At 40.9% G+C, this 24291-nt stretch overlaps 1 protein-coding gene across 8 annotated transcripts in view; it reads left to right on the top strand.

Moving 5' to 3' along the window:
- Cobll1 (cordon-bleu WH2 repeat protein like 1) overlaps positions 1-24291 on the top strand; it is a 138149-nt gene that overhangs the window by 69697 nt on the left and 44161 nt on the right. For all 8 annotated transcript variants that reach the window (XM_075985014.1, XM_075985019.1, XM_075985017.1 and 5 more), the window contains exons 3-4: positions 12801-12989; positions 22072-22273. In XM_075985014.1, coding sequence (XP_075841129.1) covers positions 12801-12989; positions 22072-22273 — 391 coding nt within the window. The remainder of the gene's footprint in view (positions 1-12800; positions 12990-22071; positions 22274-24291) is intronic.

Below are 24291 nucleotides of genomic sequence, written 5' to 3' on the forward strand. Positions count from 1 at the left end.
GACTTGGAATAAATAGGAGGAAGAGAAATCTGTTTCAGTGTGATAGAAATGCTAGGAACCCTGTTGGTTGGTTACGTTTGGACTGCAGGTTTATTATGTGGTTGTGTCCTCTCTGTTTAAGACAGTGAAAAGTAATTCTTCGTGTAGGTTCTTGTCTAAAGTGGCGTCACAATACTCCACAGTCAATGCATCAAAACCCTATCCCGTTGTGCTTTTAACAAGAAAGAATTTTTTTGAATAAAACTTGGAATGTATACATTGCAAAGAATATATTTGTGTGTGTGTATTTTATACATATAACAATATTTCATTAAGCTGCTTCTTTAGGCAAATGAAAATTGCATGTTTTTCATGATAAAGGTTAAATCAAAGTCTCACAATACTTAGACTAAGTGAACTTTCATTTACTATTCAAAATCTATTTATCTTGAATACTCAGAATCGTAATTTGCAGTAAGTCTTTTGTACTTGCTGTTTTTATGTTGCAGTGTGTGAGAAGACCCCTTTGCCTAGTTTTCAACGGTTTGCTTGCCATAGAGAAAAAACAGCAATAATTATGGAAGCAGTAAAGCCAGGACGTTCTTGGAGACCTTGTTTGCTAATCCATATTCTTTGCTAATGCCCTTTGGGGGGGAAAAAAACCCCACATACATGGTTTTCAATTTCATTGTCTTTTTCCAATGACACACTAGGAGTTTTACAATTCCTCTGCCTTGAGTCATTATATTCACTATGGGTTGGACAATATGTAGGAGAATGTGTTTTTAACTGTATCTTGATCGATAAGAACGTGTAAGTAATAGAAACTGTTGCTGCAGACTCTTTCATCCTCAGATAAAAAGACTTTGTGTGTCTAGAGGAATCAAAGTGCTGGTTGCCGGGGAGATGCATCTGTGTGTCCTGCTGCTTCCTAGGTGGTTGTTTTATTGAGGTGATCGCTGGCATTACTCCTGGCATGTGTGTTCCCACCCACGGTGTTCTCTCTGCTGCTGTTCTCACGAATGAGATAAGGTCAGCAGGTCTTAGTCCGCAAGTGTTTGCATGAACTTAAAGAGACCAAGTTTTTGGTTGTGATTCCCTGAGGATGTGTCATTGTATGGTTCAAATTCTGTAGCAATTGTATATGTAGAAATACTGTAGAAGTCCCTAAATTTTAGTTAACTAAGGTGATCATAAATTCCCTTACCCTGATAAACCACATGTCTGTATAGTCCGCAGTTGGGAGACTATGTCTAGTTTACATGTACAAGCCTACTGAATTTCATCCAAATTCTGCTTCTCTCCCTTCTTCTCTCCCTCTCGCTCTTGTTTTTGGTTTGGGTTTTTGAGCCAGGGTTTCTCTGTGTAGCCCTGGCTGCCCCGAGTCTCACTCTGTAGACCAGGTTTATCTCAAACTCAGAGATTCACCTGCTTCATCTGCCTCCAAAGTGACTGGATTAAACACATTTGCCACCACTAACTGTTCTGTTTTAATGTCTTAAACTATGAAGACTGATTTTGCAATATCTTAATAATTTTGAATTTATTAAATATCACAAACATACAATACATAAAAGACTGTTCCTATAACAGTGAAATAAAATGTTTTGGAGAGACATTCTAGGGTGACTACAACATGAATGACCCTTAAGAACGTTTATAGCATGGATAATCCTTAAAAGCTGTGAGCTCCATGGAAGAAGGCAGAAACAAAAATAAATGAATATCTTCAAAAACAAATATACAGATCCAGAAAGAATATTAATGTTGCCTGGGACTGTGCAGGGTTAGGTTTAGAATAAAGTTACCAGAAACGAACAAAATAGTCTTTTAGAAATTATTTATATGTGTGCCCAGAGACCGTAAATGGGCTTTGGATCTCTTGAGGCTGGAGTTACAGGCATTGTGCCACCTAATATGAGTGATAGGATCCAAAGTCCTCCAGTTTTTCAGCAGAGCAGTGAAGGCTTGTAACCTCCGAGCCATCTCTCCAACCAAAAAGCATCCTACACAAAACAAAAACACACAATGCCAGAGGAGGAATGTTGACAATCCAGTACAGCCTTCGAGTTTAGAAAAAGAAAAGGCAGGAGCCATCGTGGATGAGATCAGATTTTTTTGCAATGCACAGTGGTTTATATTACCTGAGCTTCCATTCTCATTTTCCCATTGGATGGCATTGAACATCATTTTGTGTGCCTAGTTGCCAATTTTAAACCTTTACTGTTCTAAGTTCAGTTTTATCATTCCTCCCATTGTGTGTGTGCTGTGTAGAGCACACGCATGTGTGCATGCATATGACACTGCACTTGCATGGAGGTCGGAGGGCAGCTGTGGACAGTCCGTGCTCTCCTCCACCTGAGGCTCTGTAGATAGACCTCGGGTGATCAGGCTTGCAATGACCTTCCTCATGGCTAAAATGTTCAAACCATTCCCCTCATTTTGTAATTGAAATACAATTGAACTTGCTTCTTACAGTTTGGCAGGGTCTCTGTTAATTACTGTTGTGTCTTTTGTCGGTTATAGATGTGGGGATTTTTCTGATTTGTGAGTTATCTTTTCATCTTCCTAACAGGGCCATTCACATAACTAAGTTTTAAATTTAGATTTAAGTCGATTTACCAAGTCTGTAAAGTTGTTACTTATTTTTAAATCTTAGCTGACCTGTGCTGGAGAATCTGTGCCCAACCTGTGGCTCTGAATGCCTTCCCTGGTTTGTTTTCATGTAAACACTTAGAAGTTCGTGTTTTACATTTATAACATTGGGTTAATCTGTTACCTAGACTCTGCTTTAGATTTTAACAGGTTCTTTTCTCCTAGTTAGTCTTTGGCAGAACTTTTAGATAGGATAATTATTCTAGAAGATTACTTCAAGGGGTTTGTTTTTTGCTTCTTTCTGCTGATGTGATTGGTTTGATTTATCCCAGCCTGCACCACTCCCCAGCACAGAGCAGTGACTGGATGCTGTTTAATATTTACCCAAGTCCGTATTTGATTTTTGAGAGTATGACTTGAAAGTAATTTTTTTCTTTCACTCTTTGGTTGGCTAGCCTATCTTCCTGCTTGCTTAGAAGATAGTTTATTCCTACTACTTACTACAAACACACATTAATAATTATAAATCTCCCATTTAAGTTTTAGAATTTCTTACCTATCATGCTTTTGAAAACTAATAAAATACTTGGACTAAACTTTGAATGACTTTGTATAACTATTACTTTGTATCTGCTTGTTATATCAGGATATAATAAAAATTTGTGGTGCATTATATTGTCTTTTATCAGTACATTTTTCTTGCATCTTGCTCAGTGACGTATTTACCTCTTTGAAACAGTGGAGGTAGATGCCGCATAAATAAAATCTTTTATTCTTAAATTTTAGTGTGCTTTTGAAAAACCTGTTCTTACTTTTGTCAAATTAGTTCTCCCTGTGTTTCTATTGATACCAATAATCTGCTACCAACCAGATTTTATTACTTTTAATTAATTAATTTTAAATTACTCTTCTATTTTTAAAAGTTTTTATTTCCTTATTTATCTGTTTTGCCTGAATATTTATCTATATTCCATATGTGTGAGTTACAAATGCTTGTAAGCTGTTGTGTGACTTCTGGGAATTGAACCTTGGTCCTCTGGAGGAGCAACCAGCACTCCTGACCATTAGGCTATCCCTCCAGTCCTGATTGTTACTGCATTTTGAAGAAAGTTTACTTTGATATTATGGAGCTGGTTCTCTCTTTCCCTTTTTATGTGTCTTCTGGGGATTAAGCTCCTTTGTAAGTCTCAAAGGCTAAAGGCTTTTACCCATGAGCCATCTTGCCTGCCCCACTTATTGCTGTTTTAGACCGACTTCAGACACTTCCTGAGTTTTCCATATACATTATGGAAGGCATTAAACAAGGTACAAAGGAAGCTTATGAGAGGGGTTGTCACGTCCAGCCACTGCAGACATTTATTGTTCAGGGGACAGAAACATGTGACTGGAACTTGATGATTGGAAGACAATTCACCGTTTTCATTTGTTACAGAGAGAAATCATTAGTAGTTTTTGTACATTCCCTGAGGGATGAAGGATGGCTTGTGGGAGAGCGATGATATTCCAGTTGCTGAAATATAAAACAGTTGCTTGTGGGGAACGACCCAGAAGATGCTCAGGTTTTTTCATTGAAGCTTGTCAGCGGGTCATCTTTTCCTAGTGTGTTTGCCCAGTGAGAGAGAGAGAGACATTTGGCAATGGAACTTTTTCCAGATTTCCAGTTCCTGGGAACCCCAGAGCAGCCCCATAAGTGTCTGAGGACAGGAACAGCTCCCACAGGGAGGAGCGAATGCTGTCCCATTGCCTGCAGACTAGTTCAGCCACTGTGTGCTCACCAAGTTCTGCGGATCTCGTGTCTGTTTCCCGTGTCTGAACAAAAGTCATGCTCAAACCTTTGAATGTGGTAGGAACTGTGAGCCTCTAAAATGCTGTGTTTTAGAAATGCTAAAAGATAACACAGTGACCGTGGACAGTGCAGCCAGGACTTTACAACCCGGGAGTCTTCATGCTGTTTGCCCTACCTGCCAGGGGCAAAGCCGTCACTGTTGGGGAGGCCGAGGTTGTTGCACGTCTGGAATCTGCTCTGCTGCATACACAGCAGGCCATATTTAGTTTACCCGTGCTAAGCTTGAGGGGTTTGGTATTCATTTGTGGTCATACCCCATTCTGGGTGCCTTGGGACATATTTCTTCACTTCTCTAAGCCATACTAAAGTATACTGGCAACCGCCTCATGAGATTAAATGTAAAATTAAAAAGAAAATATCTGCACAAGGCTTAGTGGTGGATATTCGTGGAGTTTACTCTTTCTTTTCTCCTCTGTGACTTGTTGCTCATTCATTGTTTGGGTTGGTTTTGTATGACTCTTTGAGCTATAGCTGTTGAGTGCCCTAGAATTACAACCAGAAACCTTAAAACTCCGCTCCACTGGCATCCTTAGGCATCAGCCTTCCCCTGCAGAAGCTCCCCTGTTAGCCCTTACGACATTGGTGGTGTGAAGATGTGCTAACATATCTGGAGACACTTAAGACAGTTTTTCTTTGTGCTGGGTAGTTTTATGTCAGCTTGAACCAAGCTAGTCATTGCAGATGAGGGAGCCTCAATTCAGGGAATGCCTCGATAAGATCAGGCTATAGGGGCTGGAGAGATGGATCACTGGTTAAGAGGTCTTGAGTTTAATTCCCAGCAACCACCTGGTGGCTCACAGCCATCCCTAATGAGATATGGTGCCTCTTCTGACCTGCAGGTATATATGCAGGCAGAACAGTATATATAATGAATAAACAAATGTTAAAAAAAAAGAAAGACAAGGCTATAAACAAACATGCCTCTTGTTTTCTTAATTAGTGACATGGTTTCTGGGGGGCCAGCCCTTTGTGGGCTTTCTGTAAGAAAGCAGACTGAGCAAGCCATGAGGAGCAAATCAATAAAGCAGCACCCCTCCATGGCTTCTGCATGAGCTACTGCCTCCAGGTTCCTGCCCTGTTTGAGTTTCTGTCCTGATTTCCTTTGATGAACAGTGATGTGGAACTGTAAGTCAAACAAACCCTTTCCTCCCCAAGTTGCTTCTAGTCTTGGTGTTTCATTGCAGTAATAGAAACCTTAACTAAGACAACTCTTCCTCCTTTCTTCTCCTCCCTTCTCCTCTCCTCCTCTACTTTTCTTCTTTCTACTTCTGCCTCAGCCTCTTGGACCACCCACATCGGCTAAGATAATTCCTAACACATTCAAGGGTTTCCTCTTGAGAATATTGGATAGCATTATTTTGTTCCATCTTCGTGTCCTTTATTGGACTTGGTTGTTGATGCTAATTGGGAAGGTGCTTGCTTTGGTGTAGAGAATACCCAGTCTGTACTGGGACAAGAGAGAATGAGAGGGTCTGAGTCTCAACAATCAGGGAATTGTCCCTCAAACCCTGAATAATAAACAAGTGACTGCATGAGCAAGATGATTTCCAGTAGTAATAGACATGATGAGAACAATGTCATGTCTGAGAGGTCTGGGAATACTTCAAAAATGAGACTTTAATTTTTTTATTATATTGATTATGATAAGGGCTTTTAAAAAAAACTGTGACTGTTTTTTACATACATACAAGGTATTTTGATCATCCTCCACACACATCTCTCCGCCCCCCCCCCCCCATCCCTTCAGGAGAAAATGTCTTATCTAAAGTCAGAATGAAAAGAAGGAATAAGTGATTTACAGGACAGTGCTTGGGAGTGTTGGGGGTGGGGAAAGCTGTGGAAGGACCTCCGTTGTGAAGGGGCTGGGTCTGGTTCAGAAAGGGAAAGACAACACTAGCCCAGATGCTCAGCATGCACTTGGCAGGTTAGGAGGTGTGGGTTGCCCTACCCCTGACTCTGCTGATAGAACTTGGAGAAGGAATTTGGTCTTTGTAAGATTTTAGGTGATGTTGCTGGTGTTCTGAAGCCAAATGAATCAATTCCAAGGGGACTTTAAGGCCAATGAGAGCACTTTAGGATACACTGTCAGTGCAAGACAAGCCAGTGGAGGCCCAGAGGTGTGAAACAGACTGATTGGCGTATTAGGAAATGATTCCGACTATTGTGGGAAGAATGGATTCTGAGGGAAAGGAGAGACAGCAGGAGATGTACCAGCACTTGAGAGGATGACTGAATTATCCAGACGGCAACAGAGGATCTGGAGCAAGGAACATAGGTTCAAGATGGGATTTAGACCAAAAGCCTGTGGGATTGGGTGACAGATTGCAAGTAAGCAGAAGAGGCTAAAAGGAATCAAATTGGGCTTAGGAGTTTTGCTTGCATTAACTGAAGGGTTAATGGGATTCATTCACAGACTTAGGGAGAGGTTTGTATAAAAATGGACATGGGGATGAAAATTAATTTGGGGGTTATATACAATTGGAGACACACATGGTACATCCAATTGAGATCATCATGAGATTTGGGGACAATAAGGAAGAGCTCAATAGACAAGTATGGGTTGCAGATGTGAATTTGAGAGCCATGCACACGTAGATAGCGTTTAAAACCATGGGGATTGCTGAAGTCATTTGGGAATAGAGATTTGAACAGAGACTAGCTAAGTACAGAAAACGGACAGCAGGGTCTCTGTCATGGAGAGTACAGCAGCCGAGAGTATGGTAGTGGAGACAGGTATGACAGAGAAGAAGGAGGAAGGCAGTGGATTGTGCTTTCAACAAAAAGCCCCCAGAGGGTCCCTAGTAGAGAGCTTGAACAGCCATGAAATGGGGCTTGCATTGTTTGGCTTAGACCTGGGAATGCAATTAGTGCCCTTGACAAGACAGATGTCAGCTGAGTCATTGTGGCAGTTCGCCTTCTGTTGCCTTTCCTTCTGGCCTGTCAAAGCCACACTGACAGTCCTTCCACTGGGAAATTCGTCTTGCTCTCTGCCGTTCATGATTCTCCCAGGGCTTAACCATGGAACAAATTTTAACTAAATCTGATCTCCTCTCATTACACCTGGATGGAGAAATGTTAACTTTGAGAAGAGATCAGTCTTCTGTATTATGAAGAGGCATAGGTTTTGGGCCTCAGCAACACTGCCAGTTCTTTGCAATGAGGGATTCACTACCTGCACTGGGAAGACGCATGCTTGCTAGCAGCTTGTGCTGGGAAGGTGGAAGCATTGTTGCATTTGGGTTCTGGTTTTGGACTGCACTGATTCAAAGGCTGTCGTCTTGAGTTGTATTTCCATGCCCGTGTCTTTAATGGCAAAGCTACATCTGCAAGAACATTAGGCAGCATAATAAAGCAGAGATGCTACCTCATTGAGCTGAGAAACTCCCCCAAAGGAGCTGCTGAATCTCAGATGGCTTTCTCACTTTTTCTCTGAAATGAAGAAGAGACATTTGATTTTAATTCTGTCATTTTGCTGAGTGTCTGTTTCTTCTTCATCTTTTAGGGGGTCTCAGTTTTGCCTGTCCTGGAGTTAGGATCCTGCTGGACACAGGATTTGAAGTGTTGTAGAGAAGATGGAAAGAACAGCGTTAGTTGTAGGATGCCAGGAGAAATATGAGTTCAACGGACGTTTTGGTATTTTCAAAATGTATCGTTGGGCGTGATGATTAGTTAGACTTCCTTTAGAATCACCTGAAGTACTTCTGAATGTGTCTGTGATGGTGTTTCCATAACGGTTCAGCTGTGGAAGGAGGGCCCACACTGATTGTGGACAGTACCATCCCAGAGGCTGGGGACCCAGACAGAGTTACCAGACATGAACACTGGTGTTCATCTCTCTCCTTGACTCCATGACTGTGGGAAGACACAATGTGACCAGCCCCTCTGCTGCCACAGTTAGTGCCACTCTCTATGCGGTGCCTGCACGCTAATAGATCCTCAGGCTTAGGGCCCAAATAAACCCGTCTTTCCTTCCCTTGATTCTGTTAGGTGTTTTAGCACAGAAAGGTTATATGCTAAATAACTCAGCTGGTAGAAGCACTTGCTGCCACACTGGTATGAGTTAAAGCTGCAGGATTTACTTAATTGAAAGGCGAGAACTGACTCCTAAAAGCTGACCTCTGTGGCGTGTTTGTGTCTCCCCACCTCTTTTTAAGTAAATAAATGTAATTTTTTCAAATTCAAAAGAAATAATTCCATAGTGACTTACTGTGGTGTGCTAATTTTAAGGATTAATTTTCCATCTAGTCTGAGGCACTTTTTTTTTGTCTCAGATACATTTTTATTTCTTTCATACATTCTTTTATCCCTGAGATTTGCCAAGGAGAGCTGCTCTGATGATTGAGCAGAGGGAACTGCACTATGTCACTGGTAAAGAAGAGCTATCGTGAAAACCGCTCACTATTCTTCTTTAGAAGCTATGGGGCACAGCTGGGAATCAACCCTGTGGTGGAACTCATTTCTAATTGCTGAGTGCCATGAATTTGATCCTGAGCATCAAAATTAGTCAGCCAGTGGGTTGTGGGACTGTATTGATAATAATTATCATCTTGAGATTTATGTTTATTATTTTTATTTATTATGTGTGTGTCCATGAGTTCAAGTGCCCATGAAACAAAGAAGAAGAGGCTGTTTGATGCCCTGAAATTGGAGTTAATGGGTTGTAAGATGCCAGATCTGAATGAGAACCCAGCTCAGGTTCTCTGCAAGAGCAACAGATGCCGGGCGGTGGTGGCGCACGCCTTTAATCCCAGCACTTGGGAGGCAGAGGCAGGCGGATCTCTGGGAGTTCGAGGCCAGCCTGGTCTACAAGAGCTAGTTCCAGGACAGGCTCCAAAGCTACAGAGAAACCCTGTCTCGAAAAAAGAAAAAAAAACCAAAAAAACAAAACAAAACAAGAGCAACAGATGCTCTTCATGGTCATCCCATCTCTTCAGATATGAAACTATAATTTCAGTACACTACCGGAAACTAGGGTCTGGGGAGATGATCAGCAATGAAAGTACCTGCTGGTGACTCTTAAAGGTTGGGGTTCAGATCTCCAGAATCATATATGAAATGTGGGGAGGGCACAGTGGCCTGCCTGTAATCCCAACCCCAGGAAACAGAGGTAGGGATCCCAAGAAAAAGCTGATTATAAAGACGGCACAAATGAGAGGTCCTGCCTCAGTAATGATGTGGTAGGAGCAATGGAGGAACATTCCCGCCTTCAACCTTGGGTCTCTGTGCAGAGACCCGTGTGTGCATCTGCATCTATATGTTCACACCCACACATGCAAACATGCCTGCATATGAACACCTCACAAGATAAATGGTAATAAAGACTCGCATTTGTAGATGGTAGTTATTAAATGCCTGTGTCTGGCTGTTTTCTCTCTCTTCTTTCCCTCCCCATCTTTCTCCCTTCCTTCTCCATGACTAGAATTTTCTGCATTTAGATAGCCTATAATCTATAGTTAGCTTTTTTTTTTTACTTGGCTTGGGTGACATTCAGTTCTTCTGCCGATTCATGTCATGTCATCAAAACATGAACACTGGGAGAAGTCAGCAGGTTAAACCAAAAAGCACTTGAAATTTTCTGCTGATAAATGAAAGGTCATGTAAGTTAAAGTATTGAAGCTATTTAAGATTCAGGCCAAATCCAAGCCTCCTCCCGGTGTTCTTTTCATAGATGAGACTGTGGAGGATGGAGTAAGTGAACCGGAGAGACACACCCTCATTTTGTGAATGGGTCCCCTTTGGAGCTAGCACTAACTGGCAGGACACACTCAGCCTAGGAAGTTCTACATTGAGTGGGGAGGGTGGTATATGTATCTTGTGTGGTTCTTACACTTTCTCAGGAAACGTGGACTTAAAGTTTATATTTTTCCTGAAAGGAAATAGTTTTCTTCCTCCCAAAGCAAATAGTTTTTGAAGCTCTGTTTTAATGTGTAAAACATTTTACTACACATACGGTTGTGCACTGCCGGCATGCCTGATGCCCGCAGAGACCCGGGAAGGGTGTCACAGCTCCCGGAACTAGAGTTCCAGGTGGTTGCTAGCTGCCGTGTGAATGCTGGAAATGAATCCCAGGTCCTTTGGAAGAGCAGCCAGTGCTCGGAATCTTGGAACTCGTTCTCTGGCCCTGCAGTCATTTATTATTTATTTTAAAATAATATTTTTAAACTTTTAAAGTTAATTTTATTTAAATATTTAAAAAATGATTAGTTACAGGTTTTTCCCCACATTTTATTTTTTTCAAGCTCATCACACCTGCCATTTGGTTCTGTAGGAGTTGTTTTTAGGGTGCCCAAGTAGCCCCATTGTCCTTTTGACACTGAAACCATTCATTAGTATAATTATTTGTGAAAGTTCATTACAGCCAATTTGGAATTTACGAAATAATCGTGTTACTCTTCTTGTTGTGGCAAAACACCTATGGAAGCGACTTAAGGAAATTTGGTTCATCATGGCAGGGAGGGGAGGCCATGGCATCCTTGGTCAGTCAGGAGAGGGATGTGATCTTGCAGGCTCTAGCTCTCCTTGCTCTTTTTTTTTTTTTTTATTTCATTTGGTTTCTCCTCCCAGCCCTTGGGATGACACCACCCCTAGAAGGATGGGTCTTCCTCCCTCAGATAAATCTTTCTGGAAACACTTTCAGAGGCCTACCCATAGGTCTGTCTCTCAGGCAGTCCTACACTTGATCTTATTTTTAAGCAAAACACCAAGAAGTTATTCCTCATAGGTGATTTTATGTCTACCCATGCTAACTGTGAATATTAACCAATTACAAGTCTATCCCCGTGTCAGCTTGACAATCAAACCTTGTTTAAGCCATAACCTACACTCATGGTCTTCAAAGGCTCATGGCCGTCTCATAACACAAAAGGCATTTAGTTCATTTGTAGAATCTCAAAAATAGGGGCAGGAGAGATGGCTCAGTGGTTAAGAACATTGCTCTTCCAAAGGTCCTGAGTTCAATTTCCAGCAACCACATGGTGGCTCACAACCATCTGTAATGAGGTCTGGTGCCCTCTTCTGGCCTGCAGACGTACACACAGACAGAATATTGTATAATACTAAATAAATAAATATTTTTTTAAAAAAAAGAATCCCAATAATATTAACAGTTCTACCATTGTCCAAAAGTCCAAAGTGTCTTATGGGACCCAGTAAATAATAGGAAAAATATTGCGAGATTTAGAGATCCAGTTGCATATGCTGCATCTGTTCAAAGAAAGAAGTTCTGTGTACATGTTTGGAAGCAGAGGGTAAACTAAGATGGACTATAAGGGACAGATCAGGTTTATCTGGATTGAGAGGTAGGGCATACTAGAGTGGAAAGAATGGCAGAGTCGGGAGCCTTTGTGAGGTATATAGTACAGTAAGTAGTCCATTCTGAGACATTGTTAATGTAGCCGCATCAAAGACGAGAAATGGTACTCTTAATGTGTTAGGAATGACCATTTGCTAAACTGCATGAAGGCCAGTATAGATTCTGTTGTCTTCTTCTAAAAGTGTATATTCATTATTCGTAGATAGCTCTGGTTTTCATCAGGACGGTTTCATACATGCATAGGATGGCATTTGCACTTGGCCCTCCCCTCCCTTCCTCTCCTCTTTCCCCTCTCCTCGTCGTCACCGCCATTCCCATAGATAGTTGTTTCTACTTTTAGGTCATGTGCAGAGAAATGATTCTGTGTATCTGTATAAAAGCTGGGGTCCACAAATGGGTGGAAACAGGCATTATTTGTCTCTCCAAGTCAGAATTCACGTAATATTAAAATCTTTTGTTGCATATCAGTTTTATTACAAGTGACATAATTCCGGTCTATAGCCGAATGAAATTCTGTTATGTGTACATATACCTGTTTTCTTTATGCATTCCTCTTGATGGACACTTAACATGATTTCACAGTGTGGCTCTTGCGCAGTAACTATCCTAGAGGAAGGATCTCTATGATACGTTGACTCACTGTCCTTTCAGCAAACACCTGGGAGGGGCGCGCTGGGTCACACAGTCCATCTCCTGTGTTTTTTTCCCCAGAAGCTTCGTCCAGATTTCCAAAGTGGTTTGACCAGTTTACAGTCATACTTACTGCTTGTAAGGGCTCCTTTTCCTGCGCATCTTAGCATCATTTATTCTTACTTTTATTAATATCCACTATTCTGAGTAGGAGAGATGGAATCTTTATTGTACTTTAGATTGTTTACCTGATGACTACTGATGAACATTTTCATGTGCTCATTGGCTATTTATACTTCATGTCTCTTAATTAACAAATTCTGATTTTCCCAGATTTGAAAATAATCTAAATTTAGACTTGGGAGTTTTATAAGATTAGATAATACTAGAAAGCTTCTTTGAAGATACTTTATTTTCCGGGTTTTCTTTTTACTCCAGGAGGAAACCAAAAGCGAAGGCGCCCCTTCCTCCTGCTGAGATGAAGGGCATGGGTGTTTCTTCTTCTGAGGAGCCTGGAGAATCGACTGCTGTCATCGCAGAACGAAATGAAAATATGGTAGATAAAGACATTGACCTCTCGGTGGTCCTGCCTGGAGACATTCTCAAATCCACTACTGTTCCTGGCAGGTATGCTGCCGTCGCTAAAATATCATGACCCCACTTTCTTCTGCCACCACTGAAACCTCTGTGACTTATGTCTTCATTGTTTTTTTCCTCTGACAAAATACATCTGCTGTTAATCAGTTGTTACTGTTTTTTTTTTAAAAGTAAGTGCTAAAATAGTAAATCTCTCACAGTGTTTTAATATCAAGGCTATGTATTCTCAATTCAGTGATTAAGATTTGGGATTTTTACACATCTCGTTCTCTATTAATATGTGTTAAAAGTAAGCCTGCCCTGATATTCCATTTGCAAGTCGAGGCTTGAAAGCCAAAGCCTGCAGCACACAGTCCTTCCCTCTATTTTCCCTTCCTGTTTCCTCTTCAGGCTGCTGCTGCTGGGATGGAGGAGTTACTTTGCTTATAATGTAGCATTTTCTTACTTACCACAACAAATAGATTTGTATGCAACATTAGGGAGTTTTTTTTCCCAATTTACTGCTTTAATTCTATAAACCTGGGTGAATCAAGTAGAAATAGAAAATCAAACTTGAACTAGCAAGGAATGAAGATACAATTTAGGGGGCTGATGTTTTTGAATACTTAACACAAAGTTGAGAAAAAGGATCAAGGCCCCTGGTAATTTTCCATTTCGCCCTGAGGTGGAAAGTTACACGAACTATATACCTGACCACACTCACTTCTTACCTCCCCCCTTGTGCTGTTATCCAGTAGCATGTGTTAGCAATTGAAGCTGCTTGACCTTAGCATAGCACGAATCTGCGCATGTGTGGCAGAAGAAGTAAGCATTGTGTTGGTCATTGCATTCTAATGCTGTGGCTTCCTGTAAAACCCCCACTCAGCATAACTGCAGTTTTAGATTAATTAAAGTCTTATGTAACGCTATAATATTATAAAAATTGATGAACATAAAGTAAATTCAGCATTAGGAAATAATTCATAACTGTCTTACAGTCTCCTTAAATCTTAGTAAGTTATGGGTTTTTTTTTTCCATTTGTTTTTGTAGTGGCAAGAGTTTTAGGGTTTCTTGTTTCTTCATGGAACCCTGTTTATGAGGTTGCTGTACTTGTGGCTATCCGTGGCGGACTCCTGCCTCTGATGCACTCTTCTGGGGAGGGAGTTGGCAGACAGTGACTGTCACATCAGTACTCTGATGTCATAGCTTGACTTAAACAGGGATGGGAATTGCCTTGGTGGAAGCAGTAAAGCGTATTTGCAGCAGTTCGGTTTTCCTGCTTTTCTCTAAGGTTTCATCACCGGCGAGCCTTTCTTCTGGGGTGCCCCAGGAATCGACTTGGATGACTTGAATTTGTTCCTCCTTTCCTTTCTAGTCTAAACTGATTTTATAATGGCCCGTCTTCTTATTTTTTTGGATCTGAGTTTTCTTCATATATGTGACTTGAAGGTTGCGAATCATTTTTGCTACGTGTGTTCTTGCCAGGACCGTAGATCTCTTCACACCTTTCGCCTTCTAGCTCTTTGGCTTCTCCATTCCTCAAACCTGAGTAATTTTCCATCAGTCAACGTCTGTGTGTGTTCAAGCCCAGCTGTTGTTGATTTGCAATATTCGCTTATCTATGAAAATGTTTTGTGCCTGAATTGTTAGGATTAAATAACACATGGTATATTGCTAGGATTACATGAAATGCTATCCCTGGTTGGCACATAGTTGCCCTTTTTAGTTGTGGGGAGATGATGCTGAGGTTCAAAGCCAGCATTGGGGAAGTTCTGTATCACCGAGCCATACCCCCAAACTCTTGTACAGGGACCTGATTTCCTTCAGCTAGGCTCTCCCCCTTTATGGCTCCACACAGATTCCTCTCCGTTTGTGCAACAGTGGCAGTTCAGTACAAAATCAAGGCACCGTGGAGATTGGGATATGTTAATTTCTCCTCTGAAATTAAGTAGGTTTGTCCTTCCCTGCCTTCTTTTATATATCTTAAGCCTTACCACATGACTCTTTGTTCTTTAACGGGTACTTTTTAAAAAAAAAACAAAAAAGCACCTCAGTACCATTGAAGTTATGAACACCACCCCAGCCCTCCCCAGGACTTCCGTCTGTTCTTTTTCTCCAGTCAGCTTATGTAGGCTCACATAACACTTTCTACAAAACATCCTGATAGCCCAGAATCACCTGCTTCATCTCACTTCCACACTCTTGATTCTTCATGTGCTAGAACGTAGTGTTTCGTGCCATGCTTTCTACATATTTATCTTGAAAAAACAAAGATGCTTTTTGCCTTTAACGTGTGTGCGTGTGTGTGCATGCGTGCGTGGTGTATGTGTGCTGTGTGTGTTCCTGCCTGTACATGTGGAGGCCAGAAGAAAGTGTCAGATCCTCTGGAGCTGGGGAACCAACCTTGGGTCCTCTGGAAAAGTCTTGACTGCTGAGCCATTCTTTCCAAGTAGCGATCACGGTAGAAATGCCCTAAAAGGATCTGTCTCTAATTCTTTAAAAATTTTGTTTAGGGTTCAAGTTTTGTAAGTTGGAATTTATTTGCTCTCAGGTTTTAATGTAGCAGCTTGCTTCTAATCATCTTACCACCCAAGAGCTAACCGTGTGTGGTCATTTTTTTTTTGAGCCTTTCAGATAGAACATTAATGATGATTTGAAATGTCGACGGTACAAAGCCATTGTTGAGATTTTGAGTCTGTGATACTTCCTTGCAATACTTTTTAAGTATTTTCCGAGTACGCTAAGGGTGTGATGTGAGTGTGATTAAAACTGTCTTAACAGTTCCAGGAACCGATGAACCATTATTTTAAAAGGTGATAATAAGCACAAAAGTGTTCCAAATAGTAAAATATAGTCTATTTATTAAGAGTGTTAACTAATGGGGAGACTTAGACTATCATCTCTTTGTAACTGTAAAAGGGAAAAATCTTACGGGGGGGAAAAAAGAGAGACCGCCCCAAACTTCAAAGTAGAAACGCCTAGCTAGGAATTACACTTTGCTTCACGGCTTACTGTGATCTCGGAAACATCAGCTGACCACTCTTGGCTTTTTGTGTTAAATGACCAGAGATATTTGACATAAAACCTGTGGCTTATGCATGCTTTGTCTAGTGCCACTAAGAGCTAGTCCAACTGGTACAGGGCAGATCAGCAGCCTACTCAGGGCATTCACAGGGAGTAGAGTGCCACCTATTGGAAGTAAGTAGACTCATAAAAATGACAGGCGACGCCATTGTGAGTCAGTTTATATTAAAACAAAGCAGGTATGGATAACAGAACTCAAAAGTTCACAGATAGTTGTGCTTATTGAAAATGTTAAGTAAAACCAGGTCTGTAGCCAGCACCTGGGAGCTACAGGCAGGAAGATCAGAAGGTCATTTATCTTCAGCTAAGTAGCAACTTTGTGACCAGTCTGTAAAACAAGAGACCTTATTTCAAAAGGACAAGTAAAATGACAACAAAAAATCCCAAGCATTCTTCCAGGCTGGTTTGGTCATTGTCCGAGTTAAGGTCTCTATTGCTGTGATGAGACACCATGACCAAAGACAACCTGAAGAGGCTTATACTTCCAAATGGCTGTTCATCACTGAAGGACGTCAGGACAGGAAAAGAAGCAGGGCAGGAATTCAAGAGGCAGGAGCAGATGCAGAGGCCATGAAGGGATGCTGCTTGCGGGCTTGCTCAGCCTGCTTTCTTACAGAACCCGGGACTGCCAGCCGAAGGATGGTACCACTCACGATGGCCTGGGCCCTCTCCTTCCCCATCAATCGCTAATTAAGACAATGCCCTATGTGCCTGTCTACAGCTGGAGCTTCCAGAGGCATTTTCTTAATTGAGCTTCTCTCTTCTCAGATGACTTTAGCTTACATAAAACTAGCCAGCACCACGAGAATCCCACCCCCTTTTTGTTCCCTTTTAATTGTTTTCCATGCAGTGAGAGGCCCTGGTCCTCAGCTCTGAGTTTCCATTTGTTGTCAGCATATCGAGAACTGAGCTGTGGGTCTCTTTGCGCTGCTCTGTTAGTTTCTAACAAATTCCTGCTTTCTCTGCTTTTCTGCTTAGCTTCAGTTTGCTTCTGCTGTCACCGTTTTTACTTCTAGTAGACTTAATATGTAAACTTAAACAAACAGGGCCTCTTTCGTGACCTTTTCACCTCACCATTGAAGAAGAAAAGCATAACATTCCCTCAAAGAAGCAACGTAGTACTTGCAGAACTTTTAGTATTGAAAAAAGGGCTCAGAGACAAGCTCTGATGTTTCTCCTGGTAATTGCAGACTCAGTCAAGTTAATAACAAAGACAGACCATACTACAACAATGCGTGTGCGTGTGTTATATTTAGTGGATATATTCTTTTTTGTTAGATTGTTTTTATTTGTGTTAGGATGTAATGATTTGTGTATGTGTGTTGTTGCTGTCGAGACCAGTAGGAGCTCTGGAAGGGGTATGGCAGTTACAGTAGGTTTCTTTTTTAATTAAAGACTCTTTCTCTCTCTCTCTCTCTGAGACATGGTTTCTCTGTGTAGCCCTGACTGTCCTGGAACTCACTCTGTAGTCCCAGCTGGCCTTGAACTCACAGAGATCCATCTGCCTCTGGCTCCCAAGTGCTGGGATTAAAGGTGTGTGCCCCCATCGCCTGTGTGTGCCCCCATCGCCTGGATAGGGTTTTTCTTTTTTAAAATAACGGTAATTATTTATAATTTGCTATGGAAATAGCATTAAAGGTGAATGATCATGTAAACTACAGTATGAAATGATGGCTCTAAAAGAAAAAAGACTTTTTACTCTCCCTTTGTTTTTAGTGTTGGTTATGAAACCGGTTCACAGTTTAACAATGACCTGTTCAAGCGTTAACTGCCTTCAGGTCTTGCTGGTTGTGTTTGTCTCCTGGTTTCTCATAGTGTAATTAAATGCTCCTTAAAGCCACGGTGAGCTGTGTTCTCTGTCTTGGACATACAGTAGCAAGCGCCCTTTCATCCTCTGTCAGCTCTTCACTGCATAGATCTCACGCAGTTGTTGGCATGCATTCGGAAGGCAGAGAAACAGTTCAACGCAAAGCAGTTTTGAGAATTTGTTGAAATCGTATGAGATTCATTGTTAGAGACTGGGGAAGATTTTAAAACTTGCCAGAAAGAATCTTACTTATTTTTATGTTGCTTAAAATGTATCTCTTCACTCATTGTCATCTGTTCCTGTTTTCTAGAGTGTTCTGTTAGCACCTTTTATTCCTGAGTCATTACTAAGGGCAAGCACTCCTTTGCTCTCAGCTGTCCCAGATTGAATGAAAAATTTCCCAGGCACCCTGTTGGCAAATGACCTTGTTTAAACATGGGCAAGCTTGGCAATCCACCTATGTCATTTCTGCAAGTCTGCCTGTTCTTGGAGCCCTTTATTGCATCGTGACCTGTATCTTTTGATGTCCAGCTGGATCTTTAAAACACAGAAATAGAAGCTCTAACCATCCGTTATCAAAACCAGGTTAAGATTACTACTACTCTGTGTCCCAGATACGGAAGTGTCCCAGAGGATGTAGGGAAGAGTTGATGAAGCCTTTTATCTCTACGGTAAAGTTCTAACACAAAGCAGATAGGCTGTTTTAACCATCTGTTTCAACACCGTGGACACTACCTTGAATCATGAGGATGCTAAAATGTAGCTAGAAACTCTGGATTGGAGAGTCAGAAAATCTTAATCCGATGATTAATATAGCTGTCGTGTATATCGTATATAATATGATTTCCTAACCTCCTTTGGTTCAGTCATAGTGGTGGAATAGCTTTAATCGTGGATGCAAGCTCAAATGAAATAATAGACAGGAGTTAAATACAAAAGGTTATCATTTGTTTGTAAAAAAAAGTTGGAGATCTCATAGAGATTCCTTCATATCAAAGAGAGTTTCTAAAGACCTTTTCCCCCCCATAACATTAGCTGTTTTAAATATTTTAAAATATGCCTTCCAGGAAATCATGTAAGTATTGATGATAATGTAAAAACAACAATAATAGTAACATTGCATCTAGGTAGTGTGATTAATCAGAATTCGCAGTGATGTGGAGATGAGAGGAGGCCAGTGTGCATGTCCGTGAGTCTGCATCCGTCCAGTGCACATGCTCCTTAACCGCTTCACTAATTTGCTTTGGGTCACAGATGCTCCTGCCTTGGGCTACAGGAAAATGGTACATTTCTCGAGGAAATCTGTGGCCAAATCTGATTGCTAGCTGCCGTCTGTCACATCACACCAGGACAGTCATTCCTAAACCAAAATTGTTGTCTTTGACCAACGTACTTTGGCACTTGGCTGGGCTCTTCTCATGTATGTTGCAGGATGACTTTATGTTCTGTGGGAGCGGTATGTGACTAGCCAAGTCTAGCTGTGACCATCGGACGTGGCTCCTGCTTCAGGTTTGAGTGCTGTCTGATAGTGCTGTGGCTCCTTTTTGGCAGAGCTAGACTGTGATTCTTACCCTTCTGGTGGAGGAAGACTCTGAGGTGTGTTTGTGTCCAAGGCTGAGGCTTCTCTTACATGTTTTAGCCATTCGACTTTGGTATACTTGGAAAAGATACCAGCCTCTGTTTCTGTTGATGACACAGCTTTGTAGAGAACAAAGCTGCCACGCAAATTTGCTCAAGTTTTCAGTACATATTTTTTTTCTAAGGCATGTGGTTTTCCCGCCAACAGCTGTTTCTCCATGCATCAGCCACTGCATGTGGATCGATCTCTCTCTCTCTCTCTCTCTCTCTCTCTCTCTCTCTCTCTCTCTCTCTCTCTCTCTCTCTCTCTCTCTCTCTCGTGTGTGTGTGGGTGTGTGTAATATTGCTGTTCAAGCAGAATTGCTTCATTCTGTGCCTCCATTCAGTTCCTGGGAATAAAGATGGCTAAACTGCGGTCTTTTGAGAGAGGTGACCACATCCAGGTGTGCATAGGTCCTAGATAAGGTCTGGGCCAAAGGTGCCCGAGCCCCCATCACAATTCCTGAGGATTATACAATTCCCTTGGTAACTTTATGTAAATTCCCAAGTGTTTTATTGACATGGGGAGCTGGATGGTGAGTTTCCTAGCCTCATTTTCCCTATCAGGCTTCCTGAAATCCAGTAGCTAGTTTCAAGTTGATTTGAAATTAGAATTATTTCAGTTATTCAATTAGAATTGAATGATTGTCTAATTTCAATTCTAAATCATTTTTATTGGCATTTATATTTCCCCAAAAATGAAGGGGGTGATTGGTCACAGATTTCCCTAAAGCAAAGTCCACGAAAGCCCCCTCTGCCCATGAAATAAGAAACAGGACGCAGCTGAGCTTGGTGACTCACACCTTTAATCCCAACACTCTGGAAGCAGAGACAGGTAGATCTCTGGGGGTTTGAGGCCAGCCTGGTCTACAAAGTGAGCTCCAGGACAGCCAGAGCTCCACAGGGAAACCCTATCTCGAATAACCAAAAAACAAACAAATTAGCAAACCAAGAAACAACAACAAAACAGGAACTTTGTGCATTGTTGTGATGATTTTGTCTTAAGTGTGAAAGGTTCAGGATTACCAGGCATTTGAGGAAAATGTCATACAAAAGATTTTAAGATTTCAGTATTTCCTTTTCCTAAAGGGCTGACAATTAAGAAAGGCAGGACCACAGTGTTCTGTTAATGTGAACAAAAACTTAATTGAGGCCGGGCGGTGGTGGCGCACGCCTTTAATCCCAGCCCTCGGGAGGCAGAGGCAGGCAGATCTCTGTGAGTTTGAGGCCAACCTGGTCTACAAGAGCTAATTCCAGGACAGGCTCCAAAGCTGCAGAGAAACCCTGTCTTGAAAAACCAAAAAAAAAAAAAAAAAAAAAAACCCAAAAAAAAACCCCAACAAAACTTAATTGTGTATCAGCAGGTGGTACCCATGGAAAGGGGACTCCCAAGCTGAGAAGTATCCCAAATGCCATACTGGGTGTGCAAGAATCTTGTGGAAGTTTTTCCTGCCTAGAGATCAGCCCTGTATTCTCCTGTCGACCATTAATTGTTAAAAACTCAAACACTTACTTCTATTGCTTTACAGAAGGACCCATCAACTTTTTATATCAAGGGCCAGATAAAAACTATTAAGCTTTGTAAGCCATACAATGTTCAGGCCACACCAACCTCAGTCTGCCTCTGCAGCAAAAAAGCAGCCTGAGACATCATATTAACGAGTCATAACAGTGACAGGCGCGATACGCCCTAAAAATCTCAATTTAAAAAGCATAAAACAGAAAGGAGGCATAATGGCACACAGCTATACTCCTAGCACTAGGGAGACTGAGTGAGGCAGGAGAATCACAAGGCTGAGGCCCAGTTATGGGTACATAGGGAGTTGTGTCTGCCTAGGCTTCCAGCAGATTGTTGGGGGGTGGGGGTCGCAAAGTATAGTGGCTGACATGTGGTCCGGTCTGTGAAAAGAGTGTAGTAGAGTTTTTGGAACAGGCATGGCATAATACCTGTGCAGTAACAGCAGAACCTAGGGAATACTGAGTATTCTGTGAGTAATGTGAGAACCCACAGGGCTTGTTAGAAGTTTGGGGGTCCTTATATATTTGTTCACTAAATATATGTTACACATACACGCACAGTTTAAAACCCCAAAGGAGGTATTTTATTCTATTAGTGCTTTGGATGTAGTCTGCTCATGAGCTGAGGACTGCAAGTTCTAACATGGAGGATTGTGTTATAAAGCAAGCGACTGTTCCTGGGTAAGGAAAGACTCCTACAATTTATAATGTAAAAATCTGCCAAATAAAAATATGTAGAAAATCTCTGAACCAGTCCTATCCTCTAAAATCTAAAACATTCTAACCATCGCCTTTAATCCGCCTGGATTTTGTCTTCTTAATCATGAGATGTTTACGTTGCTCTCACAACTCTGACTTGTGGCCTTGCTTTATAGAAAATCTCTGAACCAGTCCTATCCTCTAAAATCTAAAACATTCTAACCATCGCCTTTAATCTGCCTGGATTTTGTCTTCTTAATCATGAGATGTTTACGTTGCTCTCACAACTCTGACTTGTGGCCTTGCTTTATGTCTTGAAGACAAACAGGACCAGAGTAGGATTCTCCAAACAGTTAAGTTGCACAGTCTGTTGGACTCTAAGGATCATCCTTCCTCCTGTCTTACAGTAAGCCAATGATGGACTTGCTCGTGTTCCTCTGTGCACAATATCACTTAAATCCGTCAAGCCACACAATTGACTTACTTTCTGCTGAGGAGAATCTCATCAAATATAAGCCAAACACACCAATAGGAATGCTGGAGGTAGAGAAGGTCATTTTAAAGCCAAAATCTCTGGACAAGAAGAAGCCTACACCGATAATCCCAGAGGTAAGAATTCTATCACAGATTTTGATGTTCATATGGCTGAGACAGTCAGTTGATTTTTTTTAAGTCAATATTTATGGTTCATCATAAGTGAAATAAAACTAGATTTCTGATCTGGCTTTTTAGAATATGGTTATCATGTTTCCCCAAACTACTTTGTTTTCTGCTGGTTATCCATTCTTGGGTCAACTAGAATTGGGGGAACAATTTAGATATCAAATGCTCTAAAAATGACAGGATTGGATACATCAGGATCTGACAGTAATTCATGTTTAAGTTATGCTTTGAAATATTTTATATTTACATGATATTTTAAAAACGGATAGATATTTAATATATTTGACTTCTATAAAGTTTGTAAGTCATTAATACAACATACACTCAAATCACCATTTATTATCTTATAAAGTAGCTCTTTTTTTAATATAATTGTTTTTGTGTGTGTGTAATAAATGTTCAGGTGGACATACAGTGGCCAGGAAAGGAGAATGAGTATCCTAACTTTATCACTTTCTGCCTTGCTCCTTTGAGGCAGGGTCTTTCCCTGAACCTGGAGCTATTGTTTTCTAGCTACTCTGGCAGCAAGTGCCAGTGGTTCTCCTGTCTCTGACCCACAATACTGGGGCTGTAGGCATGTGTGAAACCACACCTGGCTTGTTCCATGGATCGTGATTGTACAGTACACATTATTAGCCACTGAGCCATCTATTCAGATCCTGAGTTGTTTTTAACGTGTGAATTTTATCCAGAAAGTTTGAACCATGATAATGCTAATTTATTCTCTAGATATTCTTACCATTATTTATTTGTGTATTTGACCAATACCACACCCAGGACTTCATATTTGCTAGACAAACATTCCACCAGTGATCTCATGTTTATAGAGCTTACTTTACTTTTCTTTTAAAATTATTCTCAAAAAGTTACTGCTATAAACAGAGGTGTATACAGTTATGACTTTGAAAAATACTTCTGCGTTGTGAACATCAACATTTTTTACTGCATAAAATATATAAAATTTTGCGTACTGACTCGAATACATACATTCTTTTTTTTTTTTTTTTTTTTTTTTTGGTTTTTCGAGACAGGGTTTCTCTGTGGCTTTGGAGCCTGTCCTGGAACTAGCTCTGTAGACCAGGCTGGTCTCGAACTCACAGAGATCCGCCTGCCTCTGCCTCCCGAGTGCTGGGATTAAAGGCATGCGCCACCATCGCCCGGCTTGAATACATACATTCTTATAATGTCTTCATGCTTATAAGAATTTACTAAAAAAAAAAAAGAATTTACTAAAAACGTTGACAAAGATTTCATTATAAAACTTTGGCTTTAATATTTGGTTGAACGTTAAATATTAATAAGTCTGTCTTTTGTCTAGGTCTAAATGTCCCTGCTGTATGCAATGCTATTGATCCATGTTGGAGCAATTTTATTTATGTAGCAAATAGATTATCAGTCTCAGGGGGCCCTCAGTTACATACAGGATTTTAGTTTTATGAATGAACATTATTGAGGATTTGAAAACTGGATTTTGCTTAGTGTAGCTACTTATAACAGAGTTCCATATTTAATGGGTTTAATCCAGTTACATCAGAATAGGGAGACACTTGAATGAGTGCCAATAATTTTGGAATTGGTAGTATGTCTAAGTAAGGATGATTTTGATATTCTTTACTGTTATGTTAGAGCTAATTGGGGCAATAGTAATATAAACAAGAAATGTCAATGACAATTGTAGTATTCTCTTACTTACAACTGACCATGTGCCTGGAATGATGCTAGGCTCTTAGTGTGGTTGATGTGATTGGTTCTATTAGAATAGTATGTCTTTAAATACTGTTTTTTTCATGAGCTATTGACACCCTATTACAAGGCAAACATTCTTTAAACACAAAACAACATATAAACATAGATATTATTATTATTGTGCACATTTGATAATGTGAAAATAAATACTTTAAGACACAATGTAAAATATTAGTAACACCACATATGAGCCTTTATATAAATGTGCTTAATATTTT

Source organism: Microtus pennsylvanicus, chromosome 9, assembly GCF_037038515.1.
Source record: "Microtus pennsylvanicus isolate mMicPen1 chromosome 9, mMicPen1.hap1, whole genome shotgun sequence".
NCBI lineage: Eukaryota > Metazoa > Chordata > Mammalia > Rodentia > Cricetidae > Microtus > Microtus pennsylvanicus.